Genomic DNA, 17,809 nt, shown 5'->3' on the forward strand with positions numbered 1-17,809 from the left:
AGACATTTCTGCAAGGAAGATAAACAAATGGCCAAAAAGCACACGAAGACATTCGACATCACTAATCATTAGGAAAATGCAACTCAAAACCACGATGAGATACTGCCTCACATCCATTAGGATGGCTACTATCAAAAAAACCAAAAAATAATGTGTTGGCAAAGGTGCATATAAACCAGAACATTTATGTCCTTTTGGTGGGAAGTAAAATGGTACAGCTGTTATGGAAAACACTATGGTGCTTTCTCAAAAAATTAAAAATAGAATTACCATATAACCTAGCAATTCCAGTTCTGGATATATACATATCCAAAATAATTGCAAGCAGGGTTTTGAAGAGGTATTTGTTCACCTATGTTCATAGGAGCATTATTCACAACAGCCAATAATGGGTAGAAGCAACCCAAGTGTTCATGATGGATGCATAGATAAGCAAAATGTAGCCTATACATATAATGGAAATTTACCCATAAAAAGGAAGGGAATTCTAACACATGCTACAACATGGATGAAGACATTATGCAAAATGAGATAGGTCAGTTACAAAAAGACAAATACTGCATGATTCCACTTACATGAGGTACTCAGAGTAGCCAAATTCATAAAGACAGAAAAGTAAAATGGTGGTAGCCAGGGTCTATGGGGAAGGAAAATGGGGAGTTGTTGCCCAGTGGGTATAGTTCTGGTTTTTGCTAGATGAAAAGAATTCTGGAAATTGGTGGTATCACAATGTGAATGAACTTTACACTAGTGAAGTATATACTTAAAATGGTTAAGGTGGTAAATTTTACGTTATGTGTATTTCACTACCAATTTAAAAAATATATACTACTATATACTATTCCAAGCTATAGATTTACAAAAGATTATTTCACCAGTCTCCTACTGAAGAATATTTTAAAATTCTAGCAGTAAATCCTCTGGATAAAATAATATGAACTATAATAAAAATGATATATTATTTAAAAATTACTGTTACCAATATACCATAGAGGTGTTTTAGGAAAGCAGAAAAGAATACTATTAATGAATGAAACCCTGGTATAACATTATAAGGCAATCCCCCCTACAATGGACTGAATTGTAAACTCTAAGTAAGTTTAGTATAGAAAATCTGACATAAAATAAGTATCAGCTATGCAAAATTTGGACTAACACTTTTTTGGGCCCTTTCCTTTTCTAATTGGATAAGTTTGTCAAACTGTTAGTTATTACCATTGTGAATAACAAATAAAATTGAGAATATTACGTTTAAGTATTTGAGGTTAAAGTGTATATATACAAGTATATGAAAACTTTGAAAATAAACACCCTTTACCTTTTGCTGAAATTCATCTTTAGTTTCTCCTGTATTTTCCTCCATATGCAAATTCCTGGAAACTTCCTCAGAAATTTTCAATTTTAGTGTATTAATTGTTTCTTGATGTTGTTTCAAAGATTCAAGAGCATTTCGTAATTGTTCTTGAGTATCTATGTTCTTTGTTAGAGAAATATAAAAACAATTTCTAGTAGAATATGAAACAAAATTATTTTATAGCTACTACATAATCATAAGTAATAAATGATGGCCTCTGCAATGTTTTTAAGGGTCTCCAATTTTTCAAATTTTAATCAATCAAAACCTTACCATGTTTACAGTATCATGAATATCACTTTTGAGTTGGTCCCTCTCAATTTGTAAGCTCTCTTGGAGTTGTTTTAGGTCATCTTTTTCTTGAGTTAAAGTTTTTACTTCTTCTAAAGTTTGCTGCAGTTTCTCAGTAATCAGTGTTTTCTCCCTTTCTACAGTTTGCAGTGTAGAATCTCTATTTTCTAATAGTTCCTTCAGCTGTTCCATCTCATTTAGTCTTTCTTGAACCTCATGTGTTTTCTTCTGAAGTTCTTGGGTCTTGTAAGAAAGCTTTAAAAAAGAAAAAGTTAATGTCACACAGTAAAAGCAGAGCAGTCTGAGGCATACATATACACAGAAACCAAAACCCCAGAAGACTAAGGAGCATTTCTCAAAATAGCATCTTGTACCAACCTCGGTCTTCAAAGCATCCAAACTTGAATCAAATTTTTGTGCTTCTTTAGAGAGATTAACTATTTCCTGATTCATTCTCGCATTCTCCTCAAGGACCATCTTATACTTTTGATCAAAGTCCATATGAAGGGTTTTGAAATTTTGGAATTCTTGATCAGTGCTTTTATAATTTGACTGGGTAGTTGCTAGGTCATCTTTTGTTTTCCCAATTTCTTCAAGTAAATCTTGAACTCTACTCTCCTTATGAACTACTTCAGAAAATAATGTATCTTTTTCTGATGTTATTATATGGAGCTCTTCAGATTTGTCATGTATCTATGGAAAAGAAAATTTAGGGATGTTAGCAACATATGATTCACTGAAGCAATTTTTAGGGAAAAAAAGCTTTCTCTGCAAAAATAGAAGTTATTTACATTGAGCAAAAATTTGACTGAGGAAAGGCAATATGATAGTACTCTTATTGTCACTTTTCTCTAACTCAGCTTGTTTAACTCTGCCTTCGATGTTTTATTTTCTAATCTCTTTGTATTCTAGAAAGTAAGGCCTGCATGGAGAACAGTCAGTAAAGGCACATAATCAGATTGTCTTTATTTCCTTACCCATCATTCTAAAGTGTTTTCTAACTTTATCATGTGGCAGGCATTTCTCAGAATTTGACATTTTTTTCCCTAAAGGCTTTGAATGCGTCTTAGGTTTCCAAAAACTTAATCAATGAACAATGTAAGTAATGTTTAATCATTTAAAATTGTTATTTAAGAAGTATCTTAAGTATTAGGTATGGTCCATGAAAAAAATAAAAATAACAAGTATTACTTAATATGTAAATAATTACATAATTTAAATAACCCATATCTTGTATATTAACAGTTTAATCACTGTGAAAGATAAGGGCAGAGGGAGATGAGAAAAAGAGATAAAGGAAGGACAAAGTGAAGAGGGGCAATACAGCATAGTAGCTACAATCATGGGTTTAAGAGGCGTATTTGTGTGGCTCAACTATTACCTTGATAATGGGTTATTGGGGATAAAAGACTACCTACTTTTGAAGAGTTTATAAGACGAGTAAATGAAATGATGTTTTTGAAGTTCTTTAGCATGATGTTTGCCGTATCGTAAGTACTCACATTTTTAACATTTTTCTTTTAGACAAGTAGAAAGAAAAACTGGCAGGCCATGGATTTACAGAAACATTCACCAGCCTGAAAGATTTGCATTAACCTCTAAAACTTTATCAGTGCAACCTCTTTTCCCTCATTACCGTCTTTTATTCAACATAACTACTACTACCAAAAAAATGGTAAAGACTAAGGGTGGGCCGTAATATTGAACAAATGCAACATTTGAGGAATGGCTGCTACATGGATTATATTACTAAGTATACAGTTAAACACACTTTGAAAAAATATACATTTAAAAAACTCTAGTAGCATAAGAACAAATTAGAAGATGAACTACATTCATTTCTATTGCTAACTAGTCAAACGTTTACAGCATCTCTTTTGCCTGCTAGTTTAAAATAAACTATACCAAAATATTTAAGGCACTATTATCGCAAAGGTTTTTATTTCAAAATAAGGGATAAGTGTTTATAAATGTGTTTACCTCTTTCCTCAGTCTTTCTACTTCAGAAGGTAAAGATTTCAATTCTGAAAGCAAATTGATTTCTTTCCGCAAAGCTTCATTTTCTTCAACTTCTTTATTTAGTTCTTTCTGAAGATCAGTAATCTTTCCTTCCAATTCCAAATTATAGAGCAAATCTAGAAAGTTTTGGTAAATTGTATAAAGATCCAATGTTGGCAAACAGGTAATTAAATTTTTAATAGTTCTTGAATCACCCTTTTTCAGGATCAGTTAAAGTTTATTTGAAAAATAATCCTTTATGATTTGAAACCCATGGAAATCTTTATAAATATTAACACCAAATGACACTAAAGCATAATATTGAGTTTTTAAAAAATAAGAGTAATAATGAATTTTTAATCATTGAAATATGCTTGAAAAATTGTTTAGGTACATTTCTAGAAGCAGTCAGATTTGAAAAAAGATGTTTAAAATTACAAAATACCTTTTGGAACTTTGCCATCTATAAGGGAGGTGAGTTTTGTTATCTCATTAAAAGCAGATTGTAATTCTTTCTCCAGATCAACTTGTATTTTCTTTTTTGCCTCCAATTGGCTTTGATATAACTGAATATCATTTTCCATTTGCTTGTATGTACTTGCAAGTTCTTGCTATTGAGAAAAACATTGCAAATGCACAGAAATGCACTGATCATTACAACTACTTTACTATAAATATTACAAAAAATACTTACCATTTTCTCCTTCAGCTCCAGATTTTCACTTCTAAGAAAGGCTGATTCTCTCTTGGCATCAAGGGCTACAGTTTCAGCATCAAACAGAGTCTGTTTCATTTGTTTTTGGTCTTCAATGCTTTCCTAAAGAGATGACAAAAGGGGTTCAGTGAAATCTAATTTTCAGAGTTGGAAAATTCTTCAGAGAATATGTATATAAATGTTAACTCTAGCTAACCAAAAAGTGTATAAATATGCTAGTTACCAAATATATAAAAAGAAATCATGTCTTCCTAATAAAAATATTTTTTAAAAATTCTGGTCATATTTTTCAAATTATATAAGCAATATATCAAATTATATAAGCAATGTATCATAATTTAGACCTGTTTTGTTTAAAGGTTAACACAATTGTTCAGCGAGGCTGCTTTCTATGTATTTTTATTTTGAGTTATTATCTTCAACACATGATAGGTAAGTAGTTAACAGCTAAATTAAAGATATTAACTCACAAATTGAAAAGGAAAAAGACAAATGATCTAACAGATAAACAGAGAAAAGATATGAACAAGAAATTCACAGATGAGAAAATGCAAATGAAAAATAAATGAAAAACATCTACAACCTCATTTCTAAAGAGAAGTGGTATTTTAATATGACTTTAGCTTATATGAAATCAATGATATGTCCTTGGAAAAAAATTAATAAATTAATACATGAATAAATAAGGAAAAAGAAATAGTAATTTTTAAAAAGTGGGCAGTTCTGCTTGCCACCCTATGAACAGACACTCCAGAATATATAAAAGTGCCTTCCTATCCAGGGCCTCAGAATAGGATGATATAAAATGGTATGAACCCCTTTAAAAAGAATCATTTGTCACAAATAAAAGGCAACAAAAGAATAGAAGGTAACAAAAACTAAAAAACTCAATTGAAAACAGAGTAACAGAAACTAGTCTTTTAAAAGTTCCAGCTAGAAACTGTTACTGTAAAAAAAAAAAAAAAAAAAGGTACTAAAAACTGGAATCAAACATACTTTCTTGAAGCAATCAGGTATACTGAAAGCAAACTGAAGAGATTAAATGACATCATCATCAGATTCAATGTTATTTAATGCCAAGATCTTATATCAACTAAAATCATCTAGAACTATAAAATTATGAAAAAATATCCAAGTTTAGATATTTAAGACTTTAACTATATACTACCGCATGCATTTGTATAAAACTACTGAAAAAAATTCAGAATTTTAAAAATTTACTGATTTTTTATTTTTTATTTTTGGAGACAGAGTCTTGCTCTGTTGCCCAGGCTGGAGTGCAATGGCATGATCTCGGCTCATTGCAGCCTCAACCTCCCAAGCTCAAGCAATCCTGCCATCTCAGTTACCCAAGTAGCCGGCAGTATATACCAGGCTTATTTTCCCATATTTTGTAGACACCAGGTCTCATTATGTTGCCCAGGCTGGTCTTGAACTCCTGGGCTCAAGTGATCGTCCCACCTCAGCCTCCCAAAGTACTGGCATCACAGGGATTAGCCAGTGTGCCTGGCCTAAAACTTACTAATTCTTAATGGGAGCCTGTCCTTAACTTTCTTATATTTACTCAAAGGATGATATGATCAACTTTCTACAAACGTAACTTTATCTCTAAAATGGCAAATATACTAACAGTCCCTATGTCATAGGGTTATTGACAGATTTAATAAAATATATATAAATTTATTACAACAATACCCAGCACAAAGTAGGTCCAGTATAAGCATTTGCTAAGATGATGGTATGCTATATATATTTATGTGATTACATAACAAAATAAGCCTGATTTTTACCAATGAGTATGACAAGTTCATTTTTATATTTTCTAGCTTTTGAGAGTCTATGTATTCCTGTAGCTTCTTAATCTGGTCTTCCTTTTCTCTAAGCAGCTCTACTTTTGAACTTAGTTCATTCTAAAAGAATCAAAGGAGAGAGTAACAATTTAGAATCTGATTTGAAGCCTATGGGATAAAAACAGAACTTATATATATATTAGTTTAAATCCATAGTAAAATTCAGAGTCACTAATATTTTAAAAACAGAATTCCCTTATTTCTGACACTATGATCAGTTACATATGTTGCATGTTTTATAGTTCTAATTGCTTATCACAGAAATACCCACATGAATGCTCACCTCAAGATCTTGATTATATACTTCTGCATGCTTAACTAAATTCTTTAAGTTCGAAATTTCATGAATTAGTTGCATCTGTAAGAGCATGTGAACAGGTAACAGAGCAAACCAATAGTTAATAAAGCAAAGCAAAGCAAAGCAAAAAAAAAAACAAAAAACAAAAGGTATTGGTTCACTGCTACAGAATCACCCAACAGTTAGAAAGGACTGAGATCAATTGTTCAAGCTATTGCAACAAAGCACCTCATTATTTAAAAATACTAGAAATATCACCCAAAACATATCAAACAAATGAGAAAAAAACCTCAGCATGACCCCACCAAGTAGCTATATCATCTGTTAATAAAGCTACAATAATGTCAATAGCAAATTAGTCTGCACCACTTGGAGGAGAGATTAAAAAAGTGGCAATCAAATCTTGAAAAATACACATTTAGTAGATTTTTGTTTTCAGTCAGTTAAGTACAGAAATGTATTAACACTTATAAAGTTTTTTTTTTTCTTCCCATAAAGTATCTATCTGGCTCTACATTAGTGTACTTTGTAATAAGCTCTGATTTAGAATCTAGGTTTGGTTTAGGGTTGTTTCATGCAGTGCCTTTACAATATTATTACTTTCCACCAATGTTACACAGGTATGGAATGATCAACTATTACCTTGATTTATTCCAGAGGAAATATTGTACTCCATTATACTGTTCAACCATGTAAAAGTATAAAGGTAGAAGTATTTTTATTGAGATTTCCTGTCTACCAAAATATCTGTAGCATTAAATATCTGAACACCAAAAAGTTTGTTGAAAACAAGTAAACCACACATAACCAAGATAAATATTTCCCCTATAATCATTTAATCTTCATAATCAGATGAGCACTTACAGAGTAAAAGCAAATTCTAATAGTATGTAAGGGGCTTGAAAATAGTATCTTAGGCCGGGCGCGGTGGCTCAAGCCTGTAATCCCAGCACTTTGGGAGGCCAAGACAGGCGGATCACGAGGTCAGGAGATCGAGACCATCCTGGCTAACACGGTGAAACTCCGTCTCCACTAAAAAATACAAAAAACTAGCTGGGCGAGGTGGCGGGCGCCTGTAGTCCCAGCTACTCGGGAGGCTGAGGCAGGAGAATGGCGTAAATCCAGGAGGCAGAGTTTGCAGTGAGCTGAGATCCAGCCACTGCACTCTAGCCTGGGTGACAGAGCGAGACTTCGTCTCACAAAAAAAAAAAAAAAAGGAAAACAGTATTTTATTTAAATATTTTCTGGATGTTTAACTGAGTCCTGACTAGTTTTAAATTTCAGACTACTGCAAGTGTTGACATTACTATTTCAGGTCAGCGCTATCCAAGAGAAACACAATGTCAGACACATATGTAATTTAAAATGTCCTAGTAGGCACATTAAACATAAAATGAAAAAGGCAGAATTAACTTTGATAACATATTTTATTTAACCGAATATATCAAAAACATTTCTTCCAAAATGTTTTTTCAGGTAATCTATCCAACATGTTTCTTTAGGTAATCAATATAAAAAATAAACGATTTTACATTCTTTTTTATATACTTATGCCAATTCAGACTGGTCCCATTTCAAGTGCTTAATTGCCACATACGGTTAGTGGCTAACCCACTGTAGAGCACAGTCTTAGACATTTGTACTGTTTTTAATTTAAATTGACTCCATCTTTTACCTTTTATTCCCTATTTTTAACTTCTGTGAAAGAAAATCACATTTACCAATAAGGAAGAATCAAAAATCAATCCTAACTTTTAAAAATACTTAAAAGAGATTGGGTACATTCAGGATAGTACAGCCATAGAAAATGAAAGCATTTAAAGAACACCCATTTAGGAAAGAAAATTTTCCTACTTCTTATTTGAAATAGCACTTTATCTTAGGTACTGGTTTTTATACATAGAAAATAAGTTTTTATTTTGTAAAAATAAAAACATATGATCTGATCTATAGTTAATCCATTGCTACCATTTAATTGCATAAATACTATTTATATTGCAGATTTAAATGGTAATTGTCAGTAGGTGAAATGAAATATTTAACTTAAATCTCCAAGTAGTAAAAAGTATAAAATTAAATACACCAAGTTAAAATAGGTAGATGGTAAAGATTTTTCTTATTCCTTGAGTATGGTGATACTTGACATTTCTCATTCTCCCTCTAAAACATACTGTTTAAGCATCTCATGTTACTACTATATTCCCACTAGAAAATTATATACAACTTGGGTGATTTTTGACAAAAGCTTTAGGAAAACCAGGGAAATGACTCCATGTCCTAAGGCCATAATTTGACTTTTATTACCTTTTAGCTACACCTTTCCCCAACATGCAGGTTTTGGAACATATTTTGCTACATACACATAGACTTATATTTTTAACATGGACTAGATACTGCAAAACCGTTTTTGAACAGGATAAGTTTTTATTACATAATCTTTTAAGTAACCTTAAAATTTGTGTCTAATTAAAAATAAAGGGCCTAGAGCAGTGGCTCACACCTGTAATCCTAGCACTTTGGGAGGCCGAGGTGAGCAGATCACTTGAGCCTGGGAGTGTGAGACTAGCCTGGCCAACATGGCAAGACCTCCGTCTCTATAAAGAAAAAGTTTTAAAATTATATGTTTTTTAGATTAGAAAGCTGAGTGTTTTGTTAAAAAGAAAAAAAAGAAAAAAATTTAAAAAGAAGGGAGTAGGATTTTTTCTCCCTCAACTGTGGTTAAAATGGAAGAAAAACTGCAGTGTGATACATGTCATATATTCTGTGGTATTTTTGTAATCTTTCTCTGTGTTGACTCAATTCAATAAGCTTCAGTTTTTCTTATTAATATATTAATGACGTGAGAAAAATATTAGAGAAATTATTGCCATTTATCCTAAAAGTTAGTTTTATGTCATGTTATTATTACATATAAAAAACATATAAAAATTAGGTGAAATTTTGAAGTCAGAAGGGACCTTGGTGAGCACCTGGTCTCTACCTCAAGAGTGGAGAAATACAGGAAGTCCTGAGATTCAATGACTTGCCCAAGGCCTTGGCAATAATTCGTAATAGGACTGGATCTGCGGTGAGTTTATAAGTGGCAAAACTGGGGCTTAAATCCAGGCAATTTCACTCTGGAGACCATGTTCTTAATGATGACACTAAGCCAGTCCCTTTGATAACATCTAGTTTTATTCATTAAAGTTCAATGGTTTTGTTATGCACAACATTTTGCACTTCATTAATATGCATTTTAAAACAAGTTAAATGAAACCCTGTGGAGAACTTACAGATTTTACCTCTTTGAATATAATACCTATGAAATGAAGAAATAATTTTAATTTGTAGGTAGAATGGAAATAACAGCTTTGGCATAGAATTCTTTTTTCCTTTAAAAAAGAGGTTGAGAAACTGAACAATGATATTAAGGAAAAAGGATCATGGCCTTTTGGGCTAGCCACAAAGAAGTCTGAAAAGTAGCTGCAAATTAATTCATCTTTTAACTACATAAAACACTGGGTCTTATTTTTTTTTGAAGGGGGGTGTTCATGAATCATTTCGCAAGCCTGATAACAACTACAGATTCTTGTTCTAGAAAAATGAATATGCATTGAAAAATTTTGCAAAATAATTTCACAGCATCTGTTGCCTCTAGGTTAAGGACACTTTGCACTAATAACTCCTTTTAATCTTTTGGACAATTTCTGAGTCCCTACAGTCTAATGGTTTCTGGATTAAGTTTTCTTAACATGTAGCCTAATATTTTATACTTAAAAAATGAGTGATCTGTTTCTAAAAATTCCATTAAAACTACTATTAGTTATACTAATTTCACTAGTATTAGTTATACTAATTTTCTAAAGAAAAAGAAATCCATTAATATGTAGCATCCATATATAAAACCGTCATCTAGATATTAAAATTCATACTGATCTCAGTAGGAAACGGCTATGCTCTAGGTAGCATTTATGTATCCTCAATAAAATGTAATATACAAACTATAAGGAAACAATTTCAAGACAAATCCATCAAGAGGCAGATACACCAAACCTTCCCATAGATGCTTTTCTTCTTCTCTTGCATAAGCACCAGGGAAACAAATATGATTTAACTATTTTAAAAATATAAATGAAGAAAATATTTCTTAAATTTTCTAAATTGTATATACATATGAAAAATGGTTAGATCTTCAACACCTCAATCTTAGAAAAAAAATATCTTTAAGACAATACCTCTGAGTGATGTCAAGAAGATGACAGAATAGGAAGTCACCTGTTCATATCCCCCCAAAACAACAAGAATTCTGTACCTATTACAGACAAGTCTTTTTGTGGGAGCCTTTGGATTCGGGTAGGAGGTTGCAAAACCCCAGTAGAACTCAAGACCTAGAAGTGTTGTTTTTGAGAGTGTATACCAATACCCAGGTGGCAGTCCTGCTAATTGTGCTCCCAGGTTCATATGCAGAAGTGGTCCCATTCCTTGAAGGACTTAGCTACAGCCCTGTTTGGCCCAGAGCCTGCAACCAAAACTATCTGTCAAGGGGTCCAGGAGGAATCACACACTCTAGGGTCTGGGCAGATGGGCTCTTTTGTCTGTCGACATTGGTCTTGGCAGTGGACCCAAATGTTAGCCTGTCACTTGGCTCCTGCCCTCTTCAAGCTGTAGTCCTAGCTTAGTACTGCTTGCACAAGGATCCAGAAGGGAACATGCCCATCTGAGCCACCAGGATAGGCTTGTCGGCCTCTGTCCCAGAGCAGATTCTGAAGGGGACATGTACTGGTCCCAGCCCTTCCCTGCTGCAGCCTCTCTGCTCCCACCTACACAGAGAACTGCCAAGAGATGAACCTGTCTGAGCCACTGGGACAGGCTTGTAGTCCTCCATCCCACAATAGATCCTGAAGGGGCCCTGTCTCAGCTTCAGTGCCTCTTTGCTGCAGTCAGGAAGCTATCTCGACTGTTTTGGGAACTGCTGGGTGAAGCACCTGCCCCAGCCACCAGGATAGGCTTGATGCATCTTTTCCATAATAGATCCTAAAGGGGTCTTGTCTTGACTGCAGTCCCTCTCTACTGCAGCCTGGCAGTTATCCTGCCTGTGTAGGACAGGCCTGCTGGCTTCCATCACATAGCAGTTCTGGAAAGAACCTTGAATGCCCCAGCTACAGAATGCAAGCAATCCTCCCTGCATAAGGAACTGCTGGGAGTCTTGACTGCTGGTGCTACCAGGTTAAGCTTACCAACATTGGTTCCATAGCACATTGTGAATTAACTGTGAAGCTTGGTTTCAGTTTCTCCTAGCGATAGTCTGAGAATGGTTTTACTAAGCCAGAGTCCTACCGGGAGACAGATGTATCCAAGTCCCTGTGGCAGGTTTTGCAACCCTTGTCCATCAGCAGATTCTCAAATGGTCCTGGATCTTGATACTGACCCCTGTCATCTGTAGAATAAGAACAGCTCTGCCCACCTGGGGACCTACAGAGAAAGGTGTCCAGTAGTGCCTCAGCAGGATAACATGCTGACCTCAGTCATACTATGGATCTTGAAAAGACCTTATAAAGATGGTGAAGACTAAAACAAACAGATAAATTTGTCTTAAATGTGCAGACACTGCTGTGTGACAAGCATCATAATCAGGGAAAAGTGATGTCACCAAATGCACAAAGTAAGGTACTGGTGACTGATCCTAAAAGATGGAGGTGTATAATCTGCCAAAGAATTCAAAAGAGCTATTTTAAGCAAGCTCAGCAAATTTCAAGAAAACGTAGAGAAACAATCCAGAAATTTATCAGGGAGACTGAAATAATAAAAAAAACCAAACAGAAATCCTACAGCAAGAAAATACAATGAACAAAATGAAAAATGCAATAAAGAACAACAGAAGAATGGATCATGGAGAAGAATTTGTGAGCTTGAGACAGGCTATTTGAAAATATAGAGTCAGGAAGCAAAAAGAAAAAAGGATGGAAAGAAATGAAGCTTATGGGACAACATCAAAAAACAAATATTTGGGTCACTGCAGTTCAAGTAGAGAAAGACAACAGGACAGAAAGCTTATTTAAAGAAATAATAGCAGAAAATTCCCAAACCTGAAGAAAGCAATACATATCCACATATAGGAAGGTCAAAGGTTACCAATCAGATTCAATCTAAATGACCCTGCCCTAAGACATATTATATTCAAACTGAAAAGTCAAAGACAAAGAGAAAATCCTAAAAGCAGCAAAGTAGCAAGAGTAAAGAGGCAAATAACATAGAAGGGAGTTCCATTATGGTTAGGAGCAGACTTCTAAGCAGAAATCTCACAGGCTAGGATCACTAAAAAGTCAGGAAACAACAGATGCTGGAGAGGATGTGGAGAAATAGGAATACTTTTACACTGTTGGTGGAAGTGTAAATTAGTTCAACACTGTGGAAGACAATGTAGCAATTCCTCAAGGATCTAGAACTAGAAATAACATTTGACTCAGCAAGCCCATTACTGAGTATATACCCAAAGGATTATAAATCATTGTACTATAAAGACATATGCACACATACATTTATTGCAGCATTGTTCACAACAGCAAAGACTTGGAACCAACCCAAATGCCCATCAATGATAGACTGGATAAAGGAAATGTGTCACATATACACCATGGAATATTATGCAGCCATAAAAAAGGATGAGTTCATGTCCTTTGCAGGGACATGGATGAAGCTAGAAACCATCATTCTCAACAAACTAACACAAGAACAGAAAACCAAACACCACACGTTCTCACTCATAAGCGGGAGTTGAACAATGAGAACACCTGGACACAGGGAGGGGAACATCACACACTGGGGCCTGTTGGGGACTGGGGGGCTAGGGGAGGGATAGCATTAGGAGAAATACCTAATGTAATTGACAGGTTGATGGGTGCAGCAAACCACTATGGCATGTGTATACCTATGTAATAAACCTGCATGTTCTGCACATGTACCCCAGAACTTAAAGTATAATTAAACAACAACAACAACAACAAAAAGGAATCTCACAGGCCAGGAGGGAATGCAATGATATAGTCAAAGTACTGAAGGAAAACAGTTGTGACATCGAAATTTAGAACATCAAATATTCAGAAGGTGGAAGGAGATCAAGTGTGGAGTTTGTTTGTTTAGTAATCAACGATAATCTGTTATCAGTTTAAAATAACCTGCCATAACTGTAAGACTTTTTCTTGTAAGCCTGATGGTAACCACAAAGGAAAAAAATCTATAATAAATACACTAAAAATAAAAAGGTGTCAAAACATGCTATCAGAGAAAACAATTTAACCAATAAGGAAGACACTGAAATAAGATAAAAGGATCTAAAAAACAAATAGAAAACAATTAGCAAAATGGAAGTAGTAATTTCCTACCTATCAATAGTTCCTACCTATCAATGTAAATGGATTGATTCTCCAATTATAAGACAGAGTGGTTAAATGGATTACAAAATCCAATTATATGCTGCCTGAAAGAGATTAACTTCACCTATAAGATACAAGTAGATGGAAAGGAAGGGGTGGAAAAACATATTCCATGCAAACTGAAATTGTAAGACAGCAGGAGAAGCTATACTTATATCAGCTAAAATAGACTTTACATCAAAAAGTGTAAAAGGAGACAAGGTCATTACATAATGATAAAGGGGTCAACTCAGCAAGATGTTACAACAATTGTAAATACATATGCACACTGAACATGGCAGAAAATATATAAAGCAAATAACAATAATCTGAAGGAAGAGAGACTGCAACACAATAATAATAGAGGATTTCGAAACTATACTTTCAGCAATGGACAGATTATTCAGACAGAAAATCAACAAAGAAATAGCAGATTTAAACTGCAGTCTAGACCAAAGAGACCTAACAGATGTTTACAGAACATTCCATTTAACAGCTGCAGAAAACACATTCTCATCAACTGCACATGGAACATTCTCTAAGACAGATAGTATTTAGGCCACAAAAACAGTCTTAAAAAATTTAAAATCAAAATTATATCAAGTATCTTTTCTGACCACAATGACATAAAACTAGAAATTAATAATAGCAGAAACTCTGGAAATACTAATTAAACATGCTCCTGAACAACCACTGGGTTAATTAATTAAAAGAGTAATTTAAAAAAGTTAAGACAAATGAAAATGGAAACACAATATACCAAAATGTATAGGATGCAGCAAAAGCAGTTCTAAAAGAGAAATTTATAGTAATAAACACCTACACCAAAAAAGAGGAAAGATTTCAAACTACCTAAACTATTACCTCGAAGAATTAGAAAAACAAGAACAAACTAAACCCTAAATTAGCAAATGGAAAGAATAAAGATGAGAGCTGAAATAAACAAAATAGGGACACAAAATCCACAAAATAAAGAGTTGGTTTTTTTTTTTTTTTAAATAAACAAACAAAATCAACAAACCTTTAGCTAGACTAGGTAAAAAAGCTGACTAAAATAAATAAAATCAGAGATAAAAAAGGTGACATTACAATTGATAACACAGAAATACAAAGAATCATGAGACTAGTATGAACAATTATACGCCAATAAATTGAAAAACCTAGAAGAAATGAATTCCTGTACCACATTACCTCACAAGACTGAATTATGAATAAACAGAAAACCTAAACAGGCCAGTAATGAGAAAGGAGACTTGAATCAGTAATAAAAAGTCTCCTATCAAAGAAAGACCCTGGACCTGATGGAATCACTGCTGAATTCTACCAATAGTTACAGAAGAACTAATACCAATTCTTCTCTAAGTATTTCAAAAAATTGAAGAGGAAGGAATTTTTCCTAACTTATTCTATGAGGCCAGCATTACACTGATACCAAAAATAGATAAAAAAGGAAAACTACAGGCCAATATCACTGAAGAACAGATGGAAAAACTGTGAACAAAATATTACAAAACTGAATTTAACAGCACATTTAAAAGATAATTCACCATGATAAAGTGGGATTTATCCCAGGAATACAAGAATGGTTCAACATAAACAAATCAATAAACATGACATACCACATTAACAAAACAATGAAAAAAGTCATACAATCACTTCAACAGATGCAGAAAAATCATGACAGAGTTCAATATCTCTTCATGATAAAAACTCTTAATTAGGTATAGAAGTGATATGTCTCAACACAATAAAGGCCACATACAACGAACCCACTGCTAACGTAATACTAAATGGGGAAAAGCTGAAAGCCTTTTACTCTAATATCTGGAACAGGATAAGGATGTTCCCTTTTGCCACTTTTATTCAACATAGTACTGGAAGTTCTAGCTACAGCTATTCAGCAAAAGAGAAAAATAAAACATAATAGGAAAGGAGAAAGTTAAATTGTCTATATTTGTAGATGATATGATCCTATATACAGAAAACCCTAAGGAATCCATCCAAAACTGTTACAACTAATAAAAAACTCAGTAAAGTTGTAGGATACAAAATCAGCATAAAAAAACAGTAGTATCACTATATGTTAATAGCAAACTATCTAAAAATGACACAAAGAAAAAAATCTCATTTATTACCAAAAAAATACCTAGAAATAAATGTAACCAAGGAGGTGTCAGAAAATGAAATGAATTTGAGGTGTCTCTCAAATGAAAACTATAAATCATTAATGAAAGAAATTGAAGAAGACACAAATGGAAAGATATGCATGTTCATGGATTGGAAGAATATTGTTATGATGTCCATCTTGCACAAAGTGATCCACAGATGTAATGGGATATCTATCAAAATACCAAGGACATTCTTTGCAAAAGTAGATTAAAAATAATCTTCACATTTGTATGGAAGCCCAAAAGACCCTGTATAGCCAAAGCAATCTTGAGCAAAAAGAACAAATCTGGAGACATCATACCATCTGCCTCCAAAATATATTACAAAAGTATAGTAACCAAAATAACATGCTACTGGCATAGAAACAGAAAACAGGCCAATAGAACAGAAAACCCAGAGATAAATCCACGCATATACAGCCAACTGATTTTTGACAAAAGTACCAAGAACACATGTTGGGGAAAGGATAGTCCTTCTTCAATAGTGGTGCTGGGAAAACCGAATGAATATCTATATGTTGAAGAAAGAAACTAGATCTCCTGTCTCTCATCATATATAAGAATCAATTCAGAATGAGTTAAGGACGTAAATATTAAGACTTGAAACCATGAAACTACTAGAAAACAAGATAGGGGAAATGCTTCATAACATTGGTCAGTCAAGGAATTTTTGGATAAGACCTTAAAAGCACAACCAAAAAGACCAAAAATAAATAAATGGAATTACAACTAAAGTAAAAGGAAATCATCAATAAAGAGACAACCTACAGAATGGCAGAAATATTTGCAAACTATACATCTGACATATGGTTAATATCCAAAATATATAAGAAACTCAAACAACTCAAAAGCAAAAAAAAACCCCAAACAACCCAATTAAAATATAGGCAAAAGACCTGAACAGACATTTCCCAAAAGAAGACATACACATGGCCAACAGATATATGAAAAAAAATGTTCAATATTACTAATAATCAAGGATATGCAAATCAAAACCACAGTGAGGTATTGCCTCATCCCAATCAAAATGGCTTATCAAGAAGGCAGAAAAGAACTTCTTGGCAAGGATGTGGACAAAAGGGAATCCTTTTACACTGTTGGTGGAAATATACAGAAAACAGTATGAGGGTTCCTCAACAAAGCAAAAATAGAACTACTATAAGATCCAGCAGTCCTACTGCTGGGTATATACCCAAAGGAAATTAAATGAGTATGTCCAAGAAATATCTGCATTCCCATATTTACTGCAGCACCTTCCACAACAGCCAAGATATGAAACCAACCTAAGAGTCTATCAACAGAAGAACAGATCAAGAAAAGTTGGTATAAAGTCACAATGGAATATTCTTCAGTTATTAAAAAAAAAAAAAAAAAAAGAAATCCTAGCATCCTACCATTTGGAACAATATGGATGAACCCAAAGGACATTATAAACCAGGCACAGAAAGACAAATACTGCATGATCTCATATGCAGAATCTTAAAAAGGTGATCTCTTAGAAGTAGAAAGTATAATGGTGGTTATCGGAGGCTGGGGTGTTTAGCAGAGAGAAGGAAATGGGGAAATCTTGGTCAGATGACATAATGACAGATGGCAGGAATAAATTTCAACAGCTCTATTGTACAGCAAGGTGACTATAGTTAAAGACAATGTATTGTATTCTTAAAAAACATAAAATTTGTGGATACTATGTGCTATCACCACAAAAACAATGTAACTATGTGAGGTAGTACATTTGAGAGCT

General features: G+C 33.7%; 1 protein-coding gene across 7 annotated transcripts in view; it reads right to left on the bottom strand.

Annotated features, from left to right (window-relative positions):
* The window catches only part of CENPE (centromere protein E), an 89,437-nt gene that overhangs the window by 52,054 nt on the left and 19,574 nt on the right, over positions 1 to 17,809 (bottom strand). For 5 of the 7 annotated variants that reach the window (XM_033214898.1, XM_033214901.1, XM_033214900.1 and 2 more), the window contains exons 17-24: positions 6,492 to 6,566; positions 6,149 to 6,268; positions 4,338 to 4,460; positions 4,089 to 4,254; positions 3,626 to 3,780; positions 2,024 to 2,338; positions 1,628 to 1,900; positions 1,319 to 1,477 (exon numbers count right to left, since the gene is read on the bottom strand). In XM_033214898.1, coding sequence (XP_033070789.1) covers positions 1,319 to 1,477; positions 1,628 to 1,900; positions 2,024 to 2,338; positions 3,626 to 3,780; positions 4,089 to 4,254; positions 4,338 to 4,460; positions 6,149 to 6,268; positions 6,492 to 6,566 — 1,386 coding nt within the window. The remainder of the gene's footprint in view (positions 1 to 1,318; positions 1,478 to 1,627; positions 1,901 to 2,023; positions 2,339 to 3,625; positions 3,781 to 4,088; positions 4,255 to 4,337; positions 4,461 to 6,148; positions 6,269 to 6,491; positions 6,567 to 17,809) is intronic. The other 2 variants (XM_033214899.1, XM_033214904.1) reach the window with 2 other exon arrangements.

This window comes from Trachypithecus francoisi, unplaced genomic scaffold, assembly GCF_009764315.1.
Source record: "Trachypithecus francoisi isolate TF-2019V2 unplaced genomic scaffold, Tfra_2.0 Lachesis_group1, whole genome shotgun sequence".
NCBI lineage: Eukaryota > Metazoa > Chordata > Mammalia > Primates > Cercopithecidae > Trachypithecus > Trachypithecus francoisi.